This window comes from Mesoplodon bidens (genome assembly GCF_964165515.1).
Source record: "Mesoplodon bidens genome assembly, chromosome: 1".
Taxonomy (NCBI): Eukaryota; Metazoa; Chordata; class Mammalia; order Artiodactyla; family Ziphiidae; genus Mesoplodon; species Mesoplodon bidens.
In genome coordinates, this window is record NC_138176.1 from 109,551,930 (window position 1) to 109,574,500 (window position 22,571).

The 22,571-nt window shown below is 54.5% G+C and overlaps 2 protein-coding genes across 3 annotated transcripts in view; one reads left to right on the plus strand and one right to left on the minus strand.

The window, feature by feature from the left end:
• Window positions 1-6,043, plus strand: part of COG2 (component of oligomeric golgi complex 2) — a 41,582-nt gene extending 35,539 nt beyond the window's left edge. For both annotated transcript variants that reach the window (XM_081225626.1, XM_081225627.1), the window contains 4 exons: window positions 300-442; window positions 2,252-2,391; window positions 3,619-3,802; window positions 5,364-6,043. In XM_081225626.1, the coding sequence (XP_081081752.1) occupies window positions 300-442; window positions 2,252-2,391; window positions 3,619-3,802; window positions 5,364-5,465 (569 nt within the window). In that variant the 3' untranslated portion in view covers window positions 5,466-6,043. The remainder of the gene's footprint in view (window positions 1-299; window positions 443-2,251; window positions 2,392-3,618; window positions 3,803-5,363) is intronic.
• A 3,282-nt stretch (window positions 6,044-9,325) lies between these two features.
• On the minus strand, window positions 9,326-21,565 carry AGT (angiotensinogen). The gene is made up of 5 exons (XM_081225645.1): window positions 21,466-21,565; window positions 15,918-16,775; window positions 12,529-12,796; window positions 10,749-10,893; window positions 9,326-10,085 (listed from the first exon to the last, which is right to left on the minus strand). The coding sequence occupies exons 2-5, from the start codon at window positions 16,744-16,746 to the stop codon at window positions 9,894-9,896; spliced, it is 1,434 nt and encodes a 477-aa protein (XP_081081771.1). The 5' UTR covers window positions 16,747-16,775; window positions 21,466-21,565; the 3' UTR covers window positions 9,326-9,893.
• Between the last annotated feature and the right edge of the window lie 1,006 nt (window positions 21,566-22,571).

The following is a 22,571-nucleotide window of genomic DNA, read 5'->3' on the forward strand; positions in this document are numbered from 1 at the left end:
TAAAAATGAATCTTTAGATTCAGCAAGTCTTTGAATAAGAAATAATTTACAATAGAATTTTAGAGACTGTAGGATAAATTTTGACTAACCATTTTCTTCTCTAGTTGTAAGTCCTTGGTTGTTTCTGTATTCTGTTCTGTGTTTATAACTTCCTTGAATGAGATATTTTGTTTAATTCTAATAATTTGATTTGATTTGGTTTGTTGTAGTACGCTCTCTAAATATGTTGACGGTATTTAAAATAGAATTCACCCCTGGGCCTGGACAGCGTGATTAAACACATGCTTCTGTCTCTGCAGCGGCCCTGGAGGACTCCCGGCTGTCTCTGTCTGCCTGTGTGCCTGCCTTGAGTGACAGAGTCACCCAGGACTTGAGTGAGTCTTGCTTCAGTCACCTGAAAAGTGCCCTGGAGGTTCCCAGGCTGTACCGAAGAACCAATAAGGTCAGTGCCCTCACTGAAAAGGATTTCGAGGTGGGGAAATATATATCAGGAAGGCCAGAGAAGGAGGAAGTGGTTAAGCGAGGGACAGAAATAGGTTCTCGGGGGGAGAATCCGTCTCATGGAGAGAAACCCTATTTGTGAGAAGGGGGCTCCTCAGTAGATGTGGCACAGACACAACTTAGGTAGTTGGACTTGCACAGCATGGACTTCTGGCCTTAAGGAAAAATCGTATCTTCGAAGAAAGCGTTTTAATAAAATATTTTTAAGTCCTACCCTTCTTTTGGTCTTCATATCTTTTTTTTTTTTTTTTTTTTTTTTGCGGTACGCGGGCCTCTCACTGTTGTGGCCTCTCCCGTTGCGGAGCACAGGCTCCGGACGCGCAGGCTCAGCGACCATGGCTCACGGGCCCAGCCGCTCCGCGGCATGTGGGACCTTCCTGGACCGGGGCACGAACCCGGGTCCCCTGCATCGGCAGGCGGACTCTCAACCACTGCACCACCAGGAAAGCCCTGGTCTTCATATCTTATATTTGAAAATATTTGAATTTACCTTATTTCTTTTATATTGTCATTGGAAGTACCTGCTTTCTCCTGTCTTTTACTGGATAAGGTATAAAAAGCTGCATTAAAAAATTTTAAAGGCATTTATAAGGTGAAAAATTAAGCTCACACTGGTGTTCAAAGTCGAGTTGTGTGTCCTGACTTTGTAGAATGGGGATTGGGGGATTTGTTTTTACCAGCGTTTTAGTTTTCCCTCTTGAACTCTCATTTTCATGTGTTTATTTACGCTCATTTCATTCTTGTCAGTTCTCACTTATTTTCCCTATAGATTTTCTTTTCTCCCAGTTGGATAGTAGGATTTTAGGCCATTTACAACTGAAATTATTCTCAGGAACTGTGAGAATCTCCTGCAGCATTGTGTTCCTTTGGAATATCCCGGAGTTCCTACAGACACGCCTGGGCGGGGCCGCGTCTTTGTTGTGCGCTGAGCCTGCGTCCTGGTCTGCTGTCCGGGTTACTCTTCCCGCCCGGCCCGTGTTCTGGGTGCAGCAAGCGGCTGGGCTGAGTGCTGAGCTGAGACCCAGCTCACCTCCACTGGGGCTGTTCTCCTTTTCCTTTTAAAATCTGGGACACGCAGCAGAATTCCCATTTCTAGCGAGAGTACCTTATCTCCCAATTTTCTGGTCTGAAGTGGGAGAGACCTATTTTATATTGCCAAATTCATTACTTTTCCTTTAGGAATCTGGCAACTTTTCCCTTTCTCTTCAACGGGGTGTTACATTTACCGAGCCCTTGCATCATAGGTCAGACATTGTGCTAAAGACTTTATACCCTCATTAGTCCTACAGAGTGAGCGCCCGTGTCCTTATTCACAGATGAAGAAACCAAAACTAGGAAAAGTCAGACACCCTAGATCCTAACCTCTCAAATGGTGGTCTGTTGACCAGCAGCGGATGGTCGCTGGTGGGAGCTTGTTAGAAATGTGCCATCTCAAAACTTGGCCCCGTTCCCCTGCCTGCAACACACACACCGAATCAGACCCGGAATTAACGGGGTGGCCAGGTGATCCGTGTGGACACCAAGTTAGGGAACCTGAGTCCAGTCGGCTCCGGGCATCGTCCTCCCCGGCTGTCTCTCCACGGCTCCCTCTTGGTCTCCAGGGGTCTTTCTGTGGACAACTCTTGTATGTATGTGTCTCAAAACTGGTACCTGCGTAATGCCCTTTTGAACGTGAGGTTTGGGTAACTTACTCTATTTCTTCTTTTTTTTTTTTTCTGTTCATCTTTAACCCCCACCAACGTTATTCCAGGAGGTGCCAACGACAGCCTCCTCTTACGTGGACAGTGCTCTGAAGCCATTGTACCAGCTTCAGAGCGGGCACAAGGATAAGCTCAAAGAAGCCATAATTCAGCAGTGGTTAGAAGGCGCTCTCTCTGAGAGCACGCATAAGTAAGTAACTTAAAAGCGGACTATTCTGGACTTTCTTAGCAAAGCCCTAAGTCAGAGATCACTGGGACCATCACAGGCTGCCTGTAGATAAGGTAGTAAGAACATCCAGTGGCCTCATCGCTGGACAAGGCAGGGTGCGGGCACTCAGTCCCTTCCCGACTGTGCTCGCTCCACCCCACCCAAGGCTCTTCCTGGCCTCTCCCAGCTCACACACCTTTCGGGGCCCAGGCACATTCCACAGCCCCCCCCCCAGCTCACTGCCTTGGACTGTCCTTAACGTCGCTTCATGCAGGAATGTTCTGTGAGTCCAGGCATGCTTTCTCCTTTCAGGTCCTTTCTCTTCAGCTCTGTCAGTCCATGATGGCTCCAGTCAGGCCACATAATCGGCAGACTTGCGCTGGGGAGACCAGTGTAATCAAGGAAGCGGAAACACTCGTTGTGCAGTGTAATTACAACTGTTGAAGGATGGGTGTCAGAATCCTAAAACTAATGAGAATAGGGGAGGTGTTCAGTATCACTGTGGTCGAGCATCTCTTCATTTCCAATTCCCCCTACTTTTCCCCAAATCCAGCACTGAGTTATGTCAGAAAGTATATTATTTGATTTTATTGTTGGATTTTGTTTAATTATTAAGTTTGCAGTACTATTTTGTTTCTTTCGACCAGTTATGAGTTAAGCAGCATTTGAGAGTTAACTTAGAACATAACAATGAGTTATAATACTGTTTCTGTGGGGAAATGTATTCCAAATGCCAAATAACCAGCTTGTGAACAAAATTTTGAAATATAACTCATTTGTAATTTGGAAATTATATTGAAACTATTTAAAGGCAATTAGTTTTATTTAAAAGTTCTGAATTACTTTTTAAAAGATGAGCTGTTCCTAGAACTGATGGTAAATGAGTTTGTTCCTTTCATTTGGGGAACACGCTGCAGCTGTTCACCCTTGATATGGAAAGACAGTTTGGCCTGTGATTCTCGCTTAGTGTTCAGGACTGAAATTTTAGACAGAATTCATGTACATAGTTCTTATGTTCCGAGAGGATGCAGTGCTAGACAGTCAAGACCCTGTTTTTCTTTCAGTCTTGAGAAACAGTATTTACCATGGCTGGGTTTTTTTTTTTACTGGAATTGAATTTTTATCTTAAAAATCCCCGTTTTGGTCCACAAAGCTCGCAGGCGTGTTTGGCGTTGTGTCTCTCACCAGTCTGTGTGTCTCATGCTCAAGGTACTATGAGACCGTGTCGGACGTCCTGAACTCCGTGAGGAAGATGGAGGAGAGCCTGAAGAGGCTGAAACAAGCCAGGAGGACCGCTCCCGCCACCCCCGCCGGGCCCAGTGGCGGCGGCATGAGTGACGATGACAAGATCAGGCTGCAGTTGGCCTTGGACGTCGCATATTTAGGAGAGCAGGTGACCCGAGCGCCGCCGTCCTTCCAGGGGGCCTGACTCCACATTCCGAGGGCCCGGCAGCCAGCTGGTGGTGCGCCTGAGCCCAGAGATGCTGGGAGGGACCGGGACTCCATTCCCGGTGCTAGAAAAGAGGGCCCGGGCCCCAGACGCTTGAAGGAAGAGGACGGGCCCCTAGGGAACATGAGAAAGGAAAGACAGACTTTCTGAGGTCCAGGGAATGGACCTCCTCTTGGCTCGCTGGCATTCATGTTCCCGAAGCCACTGGGTGTGAGCCCATGGGCAGAGATGGTGTCCTTTTGGTCCACTGCCTGGAACGTGCCTGATACGTCACGGGTGCCAGATGAGGGTCTTTTGAGATATTAGTTAGTTTGGCTTTAGAATAACTAGAGAAACATTAGGCCGTTGATGTCTCAGTGCGGTGCTTGAAAAATACCTCAGCACAGCTTCTTTGCTTCCCTGGCTGCGTTTTGTAGGTTTTCTGTAAAACACAGATGTTGATGTCACGGCGTGCGGGTGGACATTCACGTAGGTGCCCTCACGTAGGGGCAGGTGTGGATTCCGCACAGGGCCTTCCATCCTCACAGACTGTCAGAGCTTTGGGGTGTTCAGAAACTGGCTTTGTCAACTGCGTAGGTTTTCTGTAGCGGTAGATCCTCAAGGAAGACCTTTTTGCGAGAGAAAAAGAAGTGGGATCATAACATTCCCATCAGAAGATGCCTTGTTTTCTAGTCACTCTTTCATACAGTTCAGGGTCATCACTGAAAATCTAAATTTTTCCCCTTTCGGGTGAATTTAGAGATGATTCTGGCAGAAGTCCATTGCCTTGTCTCTTTATTTCTCAAGAGAAACTTAGAAGTCTTTTGACAGGCAGCAAAGTTGGTTATAGACACGTGAAGGGCAAACAAGCACAAGAGTTGTGGGCTGGGGAGGGAAAGAAAAGGCAGTCCTCAACCCCAGCCCCCAGACGAGCCACAGCATGCCAGCAGAGACTCAATACTTGGTCTAGGTTTTTCCAGGTCCGCTTGTGCATGCGTGCGCGTGTAGCTCCTGATGGCTGTTGGGTTAAGGTGGGAAGGACGCTGCGTGCTGCGTCTCTGTCACTGAAATGATCCACAGCAGCTGCTGTGCAAAGCTGTTTGACTTCATCAGCTTCTAAGAAAAGGTTGTGGATGACACACTAAGAAATGAAGGTCTCAGGCCAGTTGTTTTTTGAAAATGCTTCAGTTAAAAAATTACTTTATTATTTCTCTTAGTGTGAATTTTCTCTTCCAGTCCACAAAAGAGGCTCTTATCCTGGTGAGAGTCTGATTTAATGAACTGAGATAACTTAACACTGGCTTCTTAGAATGACCCCCCGGAATAAATTCTACGATAAGGAATTTTTTTTTTTTTTACTTCCTTTATTTTAAAGGAAGAAATGTCCTACCAGTCATTAGGGAACTGCCTTTTTCTGGTTCCGCGGAGGGTGAGGTGAGGGTGGATGTTTTGTTTTCTTCTTTGTAAGGGTCTTCACGTTCAGCTGACATCACAGTAACTTGATTCATCCCCGTGGCCTTTGCAGATCGAAAAGATAGGCCTGCGGACAAAGGACATAAGAAGCTTTCCAGCTCTTACAGAGCTTGTTGCCGCAGCGAAGGACCAGGCAACGGCGGAGCAGCCTTAAGCATCTTGGAAGAGCCCAGGGGAGAAGTCGGGCCTCGCGCCTGCAGGGAAGAAAGCGGCTCTGTTCTCTCACAGCCTGCAGCCAAGAAGTGCTTGCACAGGGTCCCAGCAACGCGCCGGGACAGCCTCCCACCGCAGCGTATTTGGGTTTTCTTTCACCCAAAAGGAATACAAAAGCCTTTTTCCGTTGTATGGAAGATAGTTTTTAACTAAGACATTTGAAACTTTCTACTATAGTTTACAGAGCAAATGATTTTATTTTTATTGTAAATCTTAGCGTGGCAGAGCTGATTTCTAAAATATGATTGAAGGAAGTATATATATGAATATAAAAAGTCGTCTCCCTGATCCTGCAGTTAGAAGTGGCCGGCTGCAGAGGGGTGACCATACTGTGTGCAAACGCCCTTCTCCACGATGAAAGTAACTGCCCACTTGCTGACTTTCTAGAAGACGCAGTCCTGGTGGCTCCCACTCCCCCGTTAGGCGTTCAGGAGCAGTGCAGGTCACCCAGGCCTCTGTCAGGAGCGAGAACCAGCGGGGGCGGGGGGCGGTCTCCTAAATAAAAGAAGAGTCTGCAAAGCCTGTGTACCTCTAATGTGTGAATTCCGCACAAGTCAGATGCTCCTCCGCAGCCACGCCTCTTGACGACACGTCCCCTCTTGGCACCTGCAGGGTCCTGTCCACCCAGAGCCTCCCTTCAGGCGCGTGGCAGTTCTGGTCCAGGGGAGGGTGACCCAACGCACCTTCCCAGCAACCGACGCCTGCGTGTCAGGGAGGGAGAAGAGTTGGGAGTGCTGGAAAGAGGTACTGAAAGGGCGTGGCTGGTTCATCGGCTCGCAGGTTCACACGCGCGTGCGAGCGCCCGTGCCAGGCTGTGGCATGGGCCCCTTCAGCCCGACGACGATACGAGAGCAGGTACGCCTCCTGCTCTGCCTTTGCGTTTCCTCATGGTTCAGTCTGTTCGAAGGTTAGCTCTGGTGGGGAGAAGGGTGACCGGGAGTTAAGGGAGCAGACCTGGGAGGCATCAGCGGGGATTGGGCGGCAGAGCCAGAGCAGGAGGGGGTGAGGGGAGGGGAGCCCCCGGGAGGGCAGCGGGCGCAGCTGGGCAGCGCTCTGGCCTCCGCTCCCCGCAGGGAGGGCCCCGCCCTTGGACGGATGGGCGTCCTAACTGCGCAACATTAGGAAGCTGGCCAGAGGCACAGGAGGGCGAGTGAGACTGCGGGAGGGACTGGCGCGAAGGGGCTGAGCCCGCTCGGCCGGGGGCGCCGGCACCCCCTTGTGCGGTGCTGGGCCCGTGAGCAGCAGGGGCTGGGGTGGGGAGAGCCGGCCCCGCGGCGCTGTCCCGGAGCTGCACGCACACCTGGGAGTTGAGGCGCGGCCTGCAGCTCGGTGTAAGGGGGTGCACTGCACGTGCTGCATCACTGCCTCCGCATCGCGCGGCCTCCCTCGGGGCCTCAGCAGCCTCGTGCACGCCTGACACAACCTGCCTCGGCAGCCACGTGGCCCGGTCTCAGTCAGTGATAGACCCCGGCGCTGTCCCCATCTCCCCGGCTGCTCTGCCTTTATCGGTTGTTTCAGGACATGGCGGACAGTGATACAGTTTATTAGCCCCTCCAACTCCAGCACTGTTTTTCCCAGTTTGCAGGTGAGGAAACAGAAATTAAGGAGTTGAGTCGGTAACAGGTTTGGGATCTGATGACATCCCTCGGGGGCCGTGAGGCACGTCCCCTGGCCGTCCTTGGGCCGGGGCTCGTACCCAGCTGGAATGTCAGATTGAAGGGACCTGTAGTTGTCAGATGATGACCTTGTCACTGGATAAGCACTTCGCAACCCCAGGAAGACGCACGGTTGGCTGCAGAAATGTGTAAGAGAAACAAACCCCTACCGTTAATCCGTTAATATTTTTGTGTCAAGTGATCCACAAGACGTCAGTTCTGAGTATCCTTGTAGCATCCTGAGCCAACTTCGCATTTGTAAAAGAGCTCCGGAGCAGCAAGTCCATTAGTGTACTGCCAGTTGCTTTTGGAAATAAGGCCAGAGCACAGACATCCTCTTCCTCTGGCTGCCGTGGTGGGGCTGCCCCAGGTCTATCCAGGCAACTTCAGCCCAAAGCTGGGCACCCAGCGGCCCTCACAAATATTTGTCAGATGCAAGAAGGCATGTGCTGGGGGGATTGTTTTGAAAGGCAGCCCTGAATCCAGTAGTCAGCACCTGTTTTGAAAATAAAAACCGTTTTTCGCCTGAAGTTGTTTTAGGAATTACAGAAGACACTGTGATGGTTGTGGTTCTGATTTGCAGATGCGTCTGTCTCCTCGAGACCCTAACTCCAAGTGGTGGGTCCTGACAGGTGGTAGCCACGTTCCCATCTAGAAGCATGTGCTTGGAGGGGAGGTTTTGAGCATCGCTTAAAGCAGTGCTTCCTAAATTCTAGGTGATCCCCGGGCCTCCTGCAAAGATACAGATTCCGACTCAGGAGGTCTGGGCGGGGCCTGCGGGCCTGCCTTTCTCCTGGGCTCCCAGGGCAGTGCTCCCCCGGACGATAGCGGAGGACCCTGACCTTCCTGTGCAGCTTCTCGGGGCTGTCCTCACTCCTTGCCCTGTGGCCCCGTGTCACATCTCCCTTCTCCTCCTCCAGTCTCTCTGTTCCTCCCTCTTACAAGGAGGCCTGTGACTGCACCCAGGGCCCACCCAGATTATCCAGGATCACCGTCTCGCCTGAAGACCTTTAATCACATCTGCAAAGCCCCCTTTGCCATCTAAGGTCACATTCAGAGGTTCTAGGGGTTGGGACCTGGGTGTCTTTGGGTGCCATTACTTAGCCTGCCACAGCTGCGCACAGATAGGCACCCCCCTTCCTGCCGTACTTTTGTGGAGCAGGACTTCCAGACAGGGAGGTTGTGACCTTTGTGTGGACTGAGGGCCATTGACGTATTGGTGGTTATTGTTCAGTTATTCATTCAGGTGTTTCCCATTTTACAAATAAAGGCAGGGAGGCCCAGAGAGGCAAAGGAGCTGGATCTGGGGCACACAGCAGTTCGTAAGTGTTGGAGCTGGGCTTCCTGCCCCGCCGCCCGTCTCTGGAACGCCTCTCATGTGCCCGGTGCAGCAGACTGGACGGCTGGGAAGGACAGCGGTCTCCCCTGACATCGAAACTAGGGAGAGGTGTTTGGACTACAGAGGGGGGCTTGGGCGTGTGGGGAGAGAAGCTGAGCTGCTGTCCCCTGCCGGCCTCGGTGGTCTGAGGAGCAGACGCCCACCCCGTCGCCACAGTTCTGTCTGGAAGAGCCAGGCCCTTAGAGCGGCTGCAGGGGCCCAGTCTGGGGTGGGCGGGGCAGCTCCTACAAGCAGAGCAAAGATGCTGCCCACTCCCAGCCCTCAAACCTCCGGCTCCCTCCCCTGCTCCTTGGCCCTTATGGATAGTGGCCACGCTTCAAGACAGCTTAGTCCTTTCAGTGTTCATGGAAGGCAGGGACCAAAGGTGCTCTGCGTGCATTTCACAGATCGGGGTGAGCAGCATGGGCCAGCCTGCGAGGGCCCACCTCCCTCTCGGGCTCTGCCCGAGATTTAGAAAGTTGGGGGACAGCCAGGCACTCAGCAGACAGAGAGGGCTGTGCCCACGTTCATGGGTGAAGATTTCTCTCTCCATCTTCCAACCCCAGGCACTGTGTGAGCAGCAATCCTGGGAGGTGTCCAGGAGGACGAGCGCTGGCTGTCCGCCGCCCAGTGCTTCCCAGCAGCCTCTGCGCAGCTGGTCAGCATCACCTGGAACTTGTCCAGATGAGGCTGAGGACAGCCTGTGCTTTCCATGAAAGCCCCATCCAGACACGGCTCCAAAGCCTAAAAGGCCCTTTTGTCCGTACAGCCTGTCAGCTACCTTGCACACATTTGTCCTGCTGCTGCCGAGTGAGAGAGTTTTTCATTTTTGCTTATTGTTGAAAGACATTTATTAATAACGGAGGGATAGTCAGCCATGGGATTACAGTCTAACGTACATTCAGACGCTTGTGGGTTTTTTTGTAATGTGTTTTTCAAAAACCACAAGTATTAGGGGAAAGAAAAACAGAAACCCAGAGAAAGGAACGCATCGTGGACCACTTGCAGGTCATCGTCACCCTCAATAAGCCAAAGGTGAGCCTGGGGCAATGAGAAAGGGATGTTTTAATTTTGAAGCCCGATTTCTGTCCTCGATGAAAAAGGAAACCATTTTCGGTTTCAGAAACAAGCTGGTGTATTCAAGCTCTTTCAGGAGCAGTGGCCTGTACCGAACACGGGCTCATGGCCCTGCATCCCCCCAGCCACCCGAGAAGGATGCTCATGGGACACAGCGCGCATTTCCCAGGAGGAGCGGCCGCTCTCGGCCCCAGGTGGACCCCGTGGAAGAGAACGGGGACGGGTGGTGACACCGGCGGTGATACACGGGCGGCAGGCCTCACGCGGCGCTCAGCGGGTTGGACACGCGGCCCAGGAAGTGCAGGGCGGCCGAGTCTCGCTCCAAGACGGCCAACAGGAATGGGCTGTTCAGGGTCACCTCCAAGACCTCGGGCCCAGCCGGCTGTGGTGCGGACTCCGCGGGCTGCTCTCCCTCGTCTGCTTTTAGCTCAAAGAGAACGCTGTGCAGCACCTGCAAAGCAGCGAGCCAGGGGGTCGCTCCTGAAGGCCCGGGCCCGGGGGAGGACCACTCTCCAGCCTGCCTGCCCGCCCTCGGCCCGACTCACGCGATGTGACGGCTCCTCCCTGAAGTGTCACCCAAACCCGCCCGTCTCCACCTTCCCCTGCTGTCCCGGGCAGGTGCTTCTCTCTGCGAACTCGGCACAGAGGGCTCGGGGCCCAGGACTGTGAGCCACCCGGCCTCCCCTCCCTCCCAGCGTGCAGGCATTTCTCAGTTGCAGGCGTCCGTCACCCCCTGTGCCCCTGGACCGTCCGTCTACTGCTAAGCGCGTCCCTGAAGCCAGGAGCCGTGTGGCAGGGCCGGCAGCCGGCCTAGAGGCACTGCTCCCCGGGTCCTGGTCCCGACCCTGCTGTAGGATCTGAGGAGGACCCGAGGCTGGGCAGGCGGGGCAGAGCCCAGAACATGTGGGGAGAGGTTGGCCGCTCTCCAGCTGTCCCTGGCAAGCCCCAGAGAGCTCTGGTCACTTCTCTGCCACCCTGGGCCCCCAGCCGCCCGGCCATGCCCTCCTCTCTCTCCACCTGCCCCTGGGCCGCCTCTGTGTCCCTCCCACCCGTGCCTCCCGACTCCGGGAACACACACAGCCCACGTCAGGCACGGACGCCGGTGGCACGGTACCTTTCCAACTCTGAGGTTGGCATCGCTGATTTTGCCCAGGTTCGCCTCGGCGCCCAGCAGGGCGGGCAGCTTGGTCTGGGCAAGCAGGTCCTGCAGGTCGTAGGACCCTTGCAGTGTCAGCTGGGGCACGGTCAGGCGGATGGCCCTGGGGAGATGACACACGGTTACCAAGCTCCTGCTGTGAAGCCCCAGGCCACACCGGACTCACGGAAGACCCTGGGAAGCCAGGTGGCATGTGTCCCCGAAGGAGGGGGCGTTTGCCAGCCTCACCCATCTAGGGTGTCTCGGGAAAATTTTCAGCAACAAATACAATTTAAAAAACCTTCATTTTCTTTGAAATTCTGTGGGAGGGATGTGCAGTATTTAACAACAGTGCTCTCTGGGGGTTGATGTGAATAGTTGTCTATTTTTTCTACTCCTTTTTTAGGTTGGTTGCATTGAAAGCGAACTCACTGGTTAATTTTAAAACGCTGTCCTCTAAAGTAACGCGTCGTGTCTTACTACCTTTCAGTGGTGAGCTCCCCGTGGGAGGGGGAGAAGGTACCATGTCAGCCTCTGTGCCGGGCATGTCACTTATGTCAAGTCAGTTCACCTCCATGTACTACCTCTGCCTTCCTTGGGCAACCCTGAGAGCCCGTAGATGTTTCCAGCGATGCACCAAACCCTTACAGGGTTGACAGTACACCCATGTCCAGAGCAGCACTATTCACAACAGCCAAAAGGTGGAAGTGACCCAGGTGTACATCAACAGATGGGTGGATAAACAGACTGTGGCAGATGCCACAATGGAATACTATCCAGCCTCAAAGAAGGAGGACATTCTGACCCATGATACAACGTGCGTGAGGCTTTAGGACATTATGCTTAGTGAAATAAGCCCAACACAAAAGGACAAATACTATATGATACCACTTATAGGAGGGACACAGAGGAGTCGAATTCAGAGAGACAAAGTAGAAGCGTGGTCGCCAGGGTCTGCAGGGAGCGGAAGTGAGTTGTTAGTGATTAATGGGGACAGAGCTTCAGTTTGGGAAGATGAAAAGTTTCTGGAGACGGATGGTTGGTAGCACAAAAATCTGAAGGTATTGATGCCACAGAGATATACACTAAAAAATGGCTCGGGTGGTAAATTCTATGTTATGTGTTTACCACAATTTTTAAAAAATGACTTAAAAAGAGTTGCCCTCAGGAGGCCCTCTGTGCCCCTTGGCGCCTGTCTCAGAACAGAGTTCTGGACCCGCTGCTCTGGGCCTGATACGTAAGCAAGTCTGATGCCCCAGTGGAGGGGAAGAGGAACAGATGGCCCAGGCAGCAAACTAGGGGAGTCCTGGAGTCAAGAGTAGCACCCCGAGAAAGCCCGCCTACTCCCAAGGCTCTTGAAGGGGTCCCAGTGCTCCTGGAAAGTCAGTCCCCAGGAAGCTGTTGGAATGCAGCGGATCACACACAGCAGAGGTCCCCTCTCAGACGGCATATTGACCGTGGGCCTACCAAGCCTGTGGGTAAATGGAAGCATGGGGAAAAGCGGGCCTCCTCCTCCCCTACCTCTCCTGCACCCAGAGAGAGAAGAGAAATCAAGAGCTGGGTCCACGGATGGAGGGAGCATTGGTGGGTGGAGGGTGCTCAGGCACCATCACCACCCTACCCGCTGGGTGCCCAGGGCTCGGCCCACACTGCGCCCATGCCCACCTGTGCCCCCCACTGCCCGGGCAGAGCCGTCCGTGCAGCTCCCCACTCCAGGGGTGCAGCCCAGGAGGGTCCAAGCAGTTTCCCGGAGCCGTACCGGGGAGAGAGATTCTTCATCCAGGTCAGGAAGCTATGCTGGAACGTGAGGGCCTCCACCTGCCGCAGGTCGGGAGCACGGTGCGGCTGGATGAGCAGCAGGCAGGCGTTGGCGCTGAGGGGCACACGGGTCACGGAGAGGTTGTTCTGGGTGTCGCTCCAGTAGTGGAAGGTGCCAGTGCCCAAGAGCATAGGGACCGACACTGAGGTGGTGTTGTCCACCCAGAACTCCTGGAGCCCCGGCAGCAGGGAGAACCCCTTCATCTTTCCTGGGGACCCAGCAGGAGACAGGAAGGGAAGAGTCGGGAGAGGGAAGGCGGGAGGCAGGGCTGGGCCGCAAACCCCCTCCCCTCCCCCTCCCCTCCCCTCCCCCTCCCTTCACCTCCCCCTCCCCGCCAAAGCCTCGCCCCTGCCCCAGCTCCAGGCTGCTCTGTACTTTCCTGGCCCCCGAAGTTCACCAGCCCCAGGACCCCCGACCATCAATTCTTCCTCCTGCAAAATCTACCAACTGCCAATGTTGAAGGCGTAGTCCACACCAGGCCCCAAGCTGAGGCCCACAAAGGAAACCGGCTCAAGGATCCTACCACGCTAATAACCAGGTAAACTCAGACCCAGAGCTGTCCTGGCCCCAAGCCTGGGCTCTGCCATGCTCACTTTAAAAAACAAACAACAAACCAGAAGAACCACTTTATTTCTTAGAGCCGTTTTAAGTTCACGGCAAAATTACGAGAAAAGTGCAGGTCTTTACCGTATGTCCGCTACTGCCCCCTCCCCAGCACACAGCCCCCCTACGACCAGCATCCCCGCTAGACGGTACGTTGGGTAACACTGAGGAACCGACGTGGCCACATCATCGTCACCCAGAGTTCCAGAGTTCACACAGTTCACGCCTGGTGCTGGACGTTTTACAGGTTTGGACAAACACTCAATGACGTGTCCACCGTTACACTAGCGTACGGAATCGTTTCACGTTTCTCGGTACTGCTTGCTGCTAGGGACAGACAGACAATCCGGTGACCAGTGGATGTGAGCGGAAGTGCTACGTGCTACCTCTGTGCTGCGCCCTGAGGGGGGCGAGCCCTCCCTGTCCCCTGCCACCCCCAGGGGCGGGCTGTGGCATGGGGGTTGCGGAGCTGAGCTGCCAGCCGGCTCAGCTGTTGTTGAGCAGCTTGCTGAAGGCGCTGGCACCTGGGGGCGCACCAGCATATCCCTCCCTCTGCGGTCATCCCAGTCCCCTTGAACAGCCCAGTGTGTGGTTGTTCCTGGGAGAACAGGTGAGGTTGAGAGATGAGCCCATCGCAGAGTGGCCCCGGGGCACCTGGCACTTGGAGATCTGAGCAGAGGCGACTTAAATGAGTCAGGGGTCTCTTCTTATTGAGCCCGAGGTCTCCAAGGAGAGAGGGGGGAGGGAGCTGGGGGCAGGAGCCTGGGTCTTGTGAGGAGGGAGTGGCCAGGGCACCCAGCCTCTGCCCTATCCTCCACCCTCGGAGCCCTGTGTCTACAGACAAGGTCGGCTTCCGGGAGGGCTGCTCACGAGGAGCTGCAGTGTCCGTCCTCTGGCTCCCCAGGGGACCTCCACGCCGGCCCACAGACCTGGCAGGAGGCTTGCTAGTGTATAGGGAGAGAAGGACTAAATTTTTCCCCGGCAAACTAAGAGGGAAAGAAGGATGCTGCCTCCAAAAAGGATACGGGAGTCTGACACGAAGGTGGCTGCCCGCTGCCCTCTGCGCCACTGAGACCAGAGCACCCTGTCCTCATCCAGAGATTCAGGACGTCTCGCCAGGTTAGGAAAACTGGTGTGGCCCTTTCTGGCGCTCTGGCTCTCTGACTCTGCCTTTTGGGGGGCAGGCCTTTCGCATTGAGCTCTCCTTCCAGGCTCCTCTTAGGGACGGCGGGCCGAGCTCACAGGCCCCCTCCACCCTCCTTGGGGTGCAGCCACCCCTGGCTGCATGGCCCCTGCCTGGAGTCTGCTCCCGGGACCTGTCAGCACGGGGACCTGGGCCCTCCTGGGGTTAGCACCTTCCCCCTGCTCCCAAAGGCAGGCTGGAGGCCTTTGCTTTGCAGATTTTCAGCCTTCCAGGATATTGTCAGAGTAAGGAAAGGACCGCGCTCTGTTCAGCCTTCCCCTGTCCCCACGGCCCTGCCCTCCGACCACCTGCTTCCTTGTCTCTCGGCTCTGCTAGGTTGTGCGTCCTGATAGCACCTCACGCGCAGCCCTCCTCAGCCCACCGCTCTGTTCACAGAGCTGAGACCTCAGGGCCTGCTCCCAGGAGAGTTTGCCGGGCGATTGCATAACCTTCCAACCATTCTCCCGGCCTCCAGTCCCCGCAGTGCAGGCCAGGGATGACCTCTGAGCAGAAAGTCTGCCACTCAGCTCCCAGACACCCACAGCTCCAAACTCCCAGCATCACATCCAAAGTCTCAAACCTGGCCCTGACCCATCTTTGTGGCCTTGCCTAACACTGGTCCCATTCTCTCCTTCTGAGCTCGGGCCAAACAAAGCCGCTCCTGTTCTGGTTCCTCACCCTGACCGGCAGCCTTGTGCCACTTCCCAGGCCTTCCTTCTGTCCTCTCCCAGCTGACGCCCCTCGCTGAGTGTGCTGAGCCCCGGGCCACCTTCCCAGAGCACCTTACCTGCAACTCTGGGGCTGAGGCACTGGCCCGCGGGATCCAGCTTTCTGGTAAACCACAGTCAGCAAGCTGGGGGCGGGGCCTGTGCAGCCTCCCTGCTTGTCCCCTCTGAGGCGCCAGCTCAGAGTCTTACAAGTACTACATCCTCAACGATTGTTTCTGAATGAATGAACAACCTGTGTCTTAGGGATTTTTTTTGATAATAACCTCTCCCAATATGAAAGTGATGTAAGCAAACTGGTTATTTTTACATGGGACAGTGACCTTCTCAAGGACAAGAACCCTTGATCTTCTCAAGAGACAGGAACCCATCCCTTCTGAGCGTGGAGCTGGGCCACAGGGCCACGAGACGTGAGTTTAGAACCCGGCACCCCCGCTTGTGGCTCTACCATCGGGAGCGGTCCCTTTGTTTCTATGAGTCTGTTTCCTCACTGGTAAACAAAGGCAAATCACACCTCTCACCACATCACGAGGGAATTCAGTGATGAAAGTAAAAGGATGCAGTGCAGTAGCTGCACATAGTAGGGCAGCAGCAGGGGAGGCAGATGCTCGGCCAGTGCCATCCAAGGAGCCCAGTGGGGCAGCCACTTCGTCCTCCGTGAGGGTGGCCCCAGGTACTTCTCCGTATCTACCACCCTGCCCCTCTCCAGGCCCAGCCCTGCTCAGCTGAACTGAGACATCGGACATTAAGTCCATACAAAGAACTGCCACCCTCCTGCACTGGCCGAGGGCAGAGCCCCCCCCGAGGGCTGGCCTTACCTTGGAAGTGGACGTAAGCGTTGAAGAGCAGGGTGCTGTCTGGGCTGACCGCTGTCAGGGGCCTGCCCATCTCCCACCCCGTCACAGCCTGCATGAACCTGTTGATCTTCTCAGCAGCGAGATCTGGGTCCATGGACAAGTCTAGCGAGCGGGAGAGGGTGACAGGGGTGATGGAAGATAGGCCCTGCACGAATGGCTGCTTCAGGCGCAGGCCAGGGGCCGTGAACAGCCCGACCACCGTGGACAGGAGCAGCCTGGCCCGGCTGCCGGCCCCGCCCTGGGCCACCAGGAGGCCCTGGATGGTCTGCAGGGCGGACAGGACTTTGTGACCATCCAGCCGGGAGGTGCAGCCCTGATCCTCCCCTGGGACACCCAGGAACGCCTGTAGTCTGCTGGCCGTGGGGTCCAAGGCCCCCAGGTAGAAAGAGGTCAGGGTGCCAAAGAGAGCCACCGGGGAGAGTACAGCCCCGCTGGCCGCGGTCCGCGTCTCGCTCAGCATCTTGTACATGTGGAAGCCCATGAAGTTGAGCAACATCCCCACCTTCACGGCCCGCAGCCGGTCTTCGGCCTCCAGCTTCTGGGTGGCTCGAACCAGCTGTTCCCGCAGGGCCTGCTCGTCCACAGCGGACGACTTGGCCTGAATCGGGACAGGTGTGAAGGTCGGGTCTGGGGGTGACTCCACCCTGGGTTTCTCCAGCTGGTCACAGCTGCTCTTGCTGTAAACAAGGAGGTGGAAGGGGTGTATATACACCCGGTCTGCAGTGGCCAGGCGAGCCCAGGCCAAGAGGCAAAGGACGGAGGCCCCCAGGCTCAGGCCAGCAGGAGCCATCTCTGACGGGGTGCTCACTTCTGCGGACCCTGAAATATTTTGTGAAGGGTGAAAGAGGATTATTGAATGCCCTCTAGCAATATTCCCTACAACCAGTCAGCACAGGAGAAATCCATCCATGTCTTACAAATGTCAGAGAGGAAGTGGTTCAAAGCTCTGTGGAAAATATCTATGTATATGATCCAGGCGCAAACTGCACTGTCATGGGCTGAGTTGTGCTTTCGTGGGGTTTTATTTTGGGGTTGGGTTTGGGTTTTGTTTTGTTTAAAGTTTAGAGTGGTGAGGATGCCTGAATATGAAGACATTTGTAGACTTTAAAGAAAAAATATGAAATGGTTCATTAAGTCAAGTAAAAAATGTAAACAAATGTTTTCACAAAATATCGCAAGCATTTTTCTTCAAGAATATGAGTAGCTTATATTATTTTTACCTTGTGCTAATTAGTGATATGATGCTTTGGTCAATAATTACATGTTTAACAGAAGAGTAATATGGAAACATTTTAACTTATTTTGAAAGGAACACTTTGAGTAAAAAAGTATCATGATATTTATGCAAAAATTTAAAAATTCAAATGTTGAAGTTGATGGGAGAAATGTTTACATACTGAGATATGGGGAAGTCATTCTGGCTTATCCAAAATGGAGCTGGGTGGCCACTGCAGATGTGGTTTCAGACATGTTCCTGCATCACTGAGAACTTGAATTTTCTGAACTCTATCAGACTCAAGGACACCACCAGCCATTCTCAAAATAATATCAGCTAGCAGCTGCCAGCTGCAACCTTATGGTCTCAAGGTCTCCCCTTGTAACTTTGCAACCTTTTTGGACCCCAACCAACCCTTGCTAAACAAACACCCTTACTTCTTGCCAGTTCCAATCCTAATTCTTGACAAACAGCTTATGTAATTTTGCAGTTTTTGCCTTTACAAGCCTCCTCTATTTTGTTGCCTGGTGGAACCCAATTCAAGTGCTTCCTGTATCCGTGTCTCCCTGCTATAGTCCTCCGTTTGACTCAAATCAAAGAGTTTTCTATTCCTAATATAGATTGTTTATTGATTATTTTCGTCAACAAAGTCCTGACCCCCAGTGCCTCAAAGTGTGACTGACTATATTTAGGGACTTCCCTGGTGGTCCAGTGGTTAAGAATCCGACTCTCAGTGCAGGGGACGCAGGTTCGATCCCTGGTCGGGGAAGTAAGATCCCACGTGCTGCGAGGCAACTAAGCCCACGCGCCGTGACTAGAGAGAAGCCCACTCGCAGCAATGAAGGATCCCACGTGCTGCAACTCAGACCCGACGCGGCCAAAACAAAAAAATAAAAATAAATAAATATTTAAAAAAAAATTTTAAGTGACTATATTTGGAGACAGAGTCTTTAAAGAGGTAGTGTAGGCTAAATGAGGCCATCAGGGTGGCCCTAATCCAATCTGACTGGTGTCCTTATACGAAGAGGAGATTAAAACACAGACAGAGGGAGGACTGCTCAAAAATACAAGGAGAAGACGGCCAGGAGACCGACCGCCTGCAGGCCAAGGAGAGAGGTCTCAGAAGAAGCCACCCTTGCCAACACCTTGATCTTGGACTTCCAGCCTCCAGAATCATGAGAAAATAGATTTCCGTTGTTTAAGACCCCAGCGTGTGGTACTTGTGGCAGCCCACGGCGCTAATATGCCCACAGGGTTATGGCTATCAGTTTTCCCCAGAGAACAAAACGTGGGGCAGACAGCAGGCCTTTGTGGGCCTCCAAGCCCCAGGGTAGGTGGTAAACCAGCTTGGAGTACAAGACTAACACACACAGAGGTTTTTCCTGTGTTATAAGTCAGCCTGGCAAGAACAATCCAGCTGTGTAGTATCCTCTGGGGAATGTTCCCCTTGTTTCCCAGCTATGGTGTATAATCTAAGAATGGAGACCTCATATTTATTTGGTACGGGACAGTTCACAAAAGCCCTTTCCCATAGATCATCCTATCTAACCGTTACACGATCGCGTAAGGAAGGAACTGTTTCCCTCCTTTGCAGACACACAAAGGGGAGTTCTAAGGTGTGGAGAAATGTTCCCAAGGTCATACAGAAAGGATGTAACAGACCACCGATTCCAACCTACTTTACTCTCCCCTGGTGCTCAAGGGACTCACCCAGGAAGCCTTAGAAACTGTGAAAACCTGGGCCTCACCCCCAGAGATGCTAGCTAAGTGGCCCTGGGGAGGGGTCTGGGAAGGGGATTTTAGTCTCCCAGTGGTCTCAACATGCAGCTGGGACTGAGCACCGTGGGCTCAGCCCGGGGAAGCCCAGGCATCCCTCACCTGCGTCCAGCCCACACGAGCTCCCTCTTCCCTGCCAGTGGAATCCCTGAGGAGTTCTGTCACCCTGCCAAGCCCCACCCACCAACAGCCGGATCTCACTCGTCTGTGTCGCGTTCTCCCAGGCGACACGGATGTGCCGCAATGGTTTAGAACCTCTCCCTAGACACGGGTCACCCTGGGCGGGCGGGACAGCCTCCAGCACCCTTCTGGCTCAAGAGCCATGCGATTCTGCCCCAGTCTCACCTCTGGCCAAGAGCACGGGACTGGGCCGAAGCCCTGGGACAGGAGGCCCCTGGGCCAGCTCTGCTCATTTATTCTGTGATGGTTCTCACGGAGAGGACGAATGCTGCCTGGACGGCTTCACTCAGTTCTAGCCATTTTTACATGACATCTCCGTCGTGGTTCTGAAGGGGTGTGTGTTGTGCTAGCAGGCTACTGCTCAGCCTTCCCCTCCCTCCCCGCTGCCCTCCCAGAGCTGGCCTGGGCCTCCTTGGAGCTGTGGGACGTGACCACCGCCTCCAGGTCACCTTGAGGCCTGGACGGTTCCTGCACACCCATGCCCGGCCGGCCAGCGTGCATTCCTGCCCCAGGCGTGCTGACTGCACCTGCTCTCGGCATCCAGCCCCCACGCACTGTGTGCTCGCCCTGCTCTAGGCGCCGAGTTGCCAAGGGAACTTTGACCTCTGGTCTCAGCCCCTGCCTCCCCTCCTTCCAAGGCATTTGACACAACCCACTGTTCTCACGAGGAACCACATGACACGGAAACAAGGGACAGAAGATTCTCCCCTCTTCATAGGCCTTCCTGTTACGCGGGTCCAAGTTGCCAGCTGACGTCTCGTGTAAAAGGATATAAAAGGCCACAGTAAGTCAAGTCGTCGGGGAAACCGCTGGGGCCCGAGCGTGGAGCACTCCTTCAGTGACAGGCCTGAGGGTCCCAGGTGGGGCCAGGCAGGTAATCGCAGCTCCATGCTGGCTTCCTGGAGGCACAGCACCGTTTCAGGTGATTTCCGAGGCTGCTGCTGGCTCTCACTGTGGTCCGTGGCTGCAGCCCTGGTTCTAAGTCGGCACCCGGCCGGCCTGGCCTGACGCCCTCTCCTTGGGTTCCATTCTCTTCCACCCACCCGTCCTTGGCCTCCCCTTCACCAGCCCCTCCTCCTAGGCTTTTCTACTTCTCAGGGCCCCGTGCATAAGGATAATGGTGAGGACGGCAGCTAAGACATATATAAGGAGGATCGCTGTTCTAACGATTTCAAGGATCAAGTCCTCCAACCCTCACAGCAGCCCCACCTTCCTGCCCACGCCTCGCCGCCACCAGATTTCATGCTGTGACTGGCCCCGACACGCCTGGCACTCTGAACTCACCCCCCCTGCCCTCCTTTCCCTTCCCCATGGCACTTGTCACCTGCAACACTCTGTATCACTGAGTTATTCTTTTATTTCTTCTGTTTAGCGTGTACTGCCACGCTAAACAATGAATGCAAATCCCACAGGAGTGAGGTTCTTGCTCTGTTTTGTTCACTGATGTGTCCCACATTCCCCAAAATGCGCCAACAAGTACTCAACAAGTAGTAGCTAAATGAATGGGTTAGTGCTGTTTTGCAGAGGGACAGAGAGGTTCGGAGACTTGCTCAAGGTCACACAGCCAGTAAGAGACAGATCTACTATTCAAACCCAGAGCCCCTGACTCCACAGTCCACACTCTTAAGCACTAATCTATACTACTCATGAGTCAAAATAATAAGACCGTGTCTTTTTTGTTTATTCTAAAGTTTAGGAAGCACTTTCAGGTGGTATTAGCGCTTTAATTTATAGCACAGTCCCTGAGCAAGGGAGGCCAGGCATTGCCATTGGTTCCATTTTATAGATGAGCAAACCAAGGCTCAGGGAGCCCGGGACCAGAGCCAGCACTGCCTCAACAGAGCTGCACCGCTCCCCTGACCCCTGTGCGGACGCAGCCCCGGGCTCACTGAGCCTGCCCTCCCCCCAGCTCCACTGCCTGCACAAGCCTTGCTGCCCCTCTGGCCAGAAGAGGACCCAGTGGACTGTTGACCCCAGTGAGTCTTCTCCCAGGCCAGCCCCGCAGGACCCAGCCCTGCTCAGAGGGTGCGGGGGACCCGGCCAGCCTGCCTGTCGCTGAGGGGAGCAGGTCCCCTGGTGAGACCCAGGGTGGGCTCAGAAGAAGGACAGCCCAGGCCTGGGGGAAGAGACAGCCTCAGCGTCTTCAGTGCTAATGTCCGCTGCAGCCCAGGTCACCACTGGCCCCTGGCGCCTGCGTCCTGGGTGCTGTTTAGCCGTGGCCTTCCAGCAGCTCTTCCCCTGCCCCCAACAGAGCCCCCAGCTTTCTTCCCACAGCGGACAAGCCCCCCGCAGGGAGAGAGCTGGGGAGGGGTAGGTGTGGAGAAGGCTCCCGCTTACCTTCTGCTCTCGTCCCCAAGACGGGGGTGGCCTCTTCCTCTGGCTGGGCCACTGAGGCCCTATTTATGTCTGAAGGGTGGGGACCGTGCTGTTCCCAGGCCGCCCTGTGCTCAGGCTCAGGGGAGGGGTTGCATCACGGCGCCGGGCCATGGGGGTGGGAGCCTCAGGCAGCTGCCCGCCTAGAGGGACAGACGCCAGGCCAGGCAACTCTTATGCTGGGCCTCCATCCAGGAAGCCAGGGAGATCGATGCACGCTGTTGCCTCTGACAGACTGAGCCGGTACATGGTCGAGTTACACATTTACTGAAGTTCTCCCAAGCAGAGGCTGTTGCGGAGTGTCCCGTGTGGTGGTGTGATGCATCTCGGCCCCCAGATGTGCTGGCCTGAGGCCAGACCCCCGAGCCTTGGGCTGGAGTCCCCTTGGGGTGTGCTTCTTAGAGGCCCCAAGAATGTGCGGGTTCATGGGCACAGCGGGAAGGGGAAAGGCCCGCTCAGGTGGCCTGGGGGTGGCCTGACCCAACGGCCTTGAGCGGCCCAGCTGTTGTCCAAATAGCCACTGGGCGCCCACTCCACGCGAGGACCTCTGACAGGCGTGGGCAGAAACACACAACCAAGCAAAAGCATCTTCTAGAAGCTTGTGATTTATCTGGGGAGACCATTAGACACCAACTAGACTCAGACAGGTGGGAAGGTGCCCACAAAATACTTTCAGATTGTGAGACGGATCAATCCCTTAAAGCTGGGGAGGGTCTCAGGATTCTCCCTGTCACTCGAGTCAAACCTTGAAGGATAAGTAAGTTGGACTTGGAGGTTAAAGAAGCGCTTTTCAAGGGTGGAGACAGATATGACAGTAACAGAGGTGGGGAAGCATATGGGGCTTGTCTGGGGGTCACCAGCCAGCCCAGGGGCTGGAAGCGGGGGGCAGTGATGGCAGCCAAACGGCTGCTGCTCCTGGGCTGCCCCCCATAGAATCCCCCAGACACAGAGTTTCAGGCCAAACTCTGCAGGAACTGGAGTTGACACACAAGATGCCATCCTGGTTCTGGGCCATGTAAAGTGAGTGACAGGGAAGGAAGGATGCTGGTTAGAGCCCGAAGACCACTTCG

Excerpts from the sequence above, each read along its gene's own strand:
- AGT (XM_081225645.1), bottom strand. The coding sequence starts at position 16,746 with ATGGCTCCTGCTGGCCTGAGCCTGGGGGCCTCCGTCCTTTGCCTCTTG. Across the intron at positions 12,797-15,917 it reads CGCTTACGTCCACTTCCAAG|GAAAGATGAAGGGGTTCTCC; the intron begins GTAAGGCCAGCC and ends CTGGGTCCCCAG. Across the intron at positions 10,086-10,748 it reads CCAACCTCAGAGTTGGAAAG|GTGCTGCACAGCGTTCTCTT; the intron begins GTACCGTGCCAC and ends GCTGCTTTGCAG.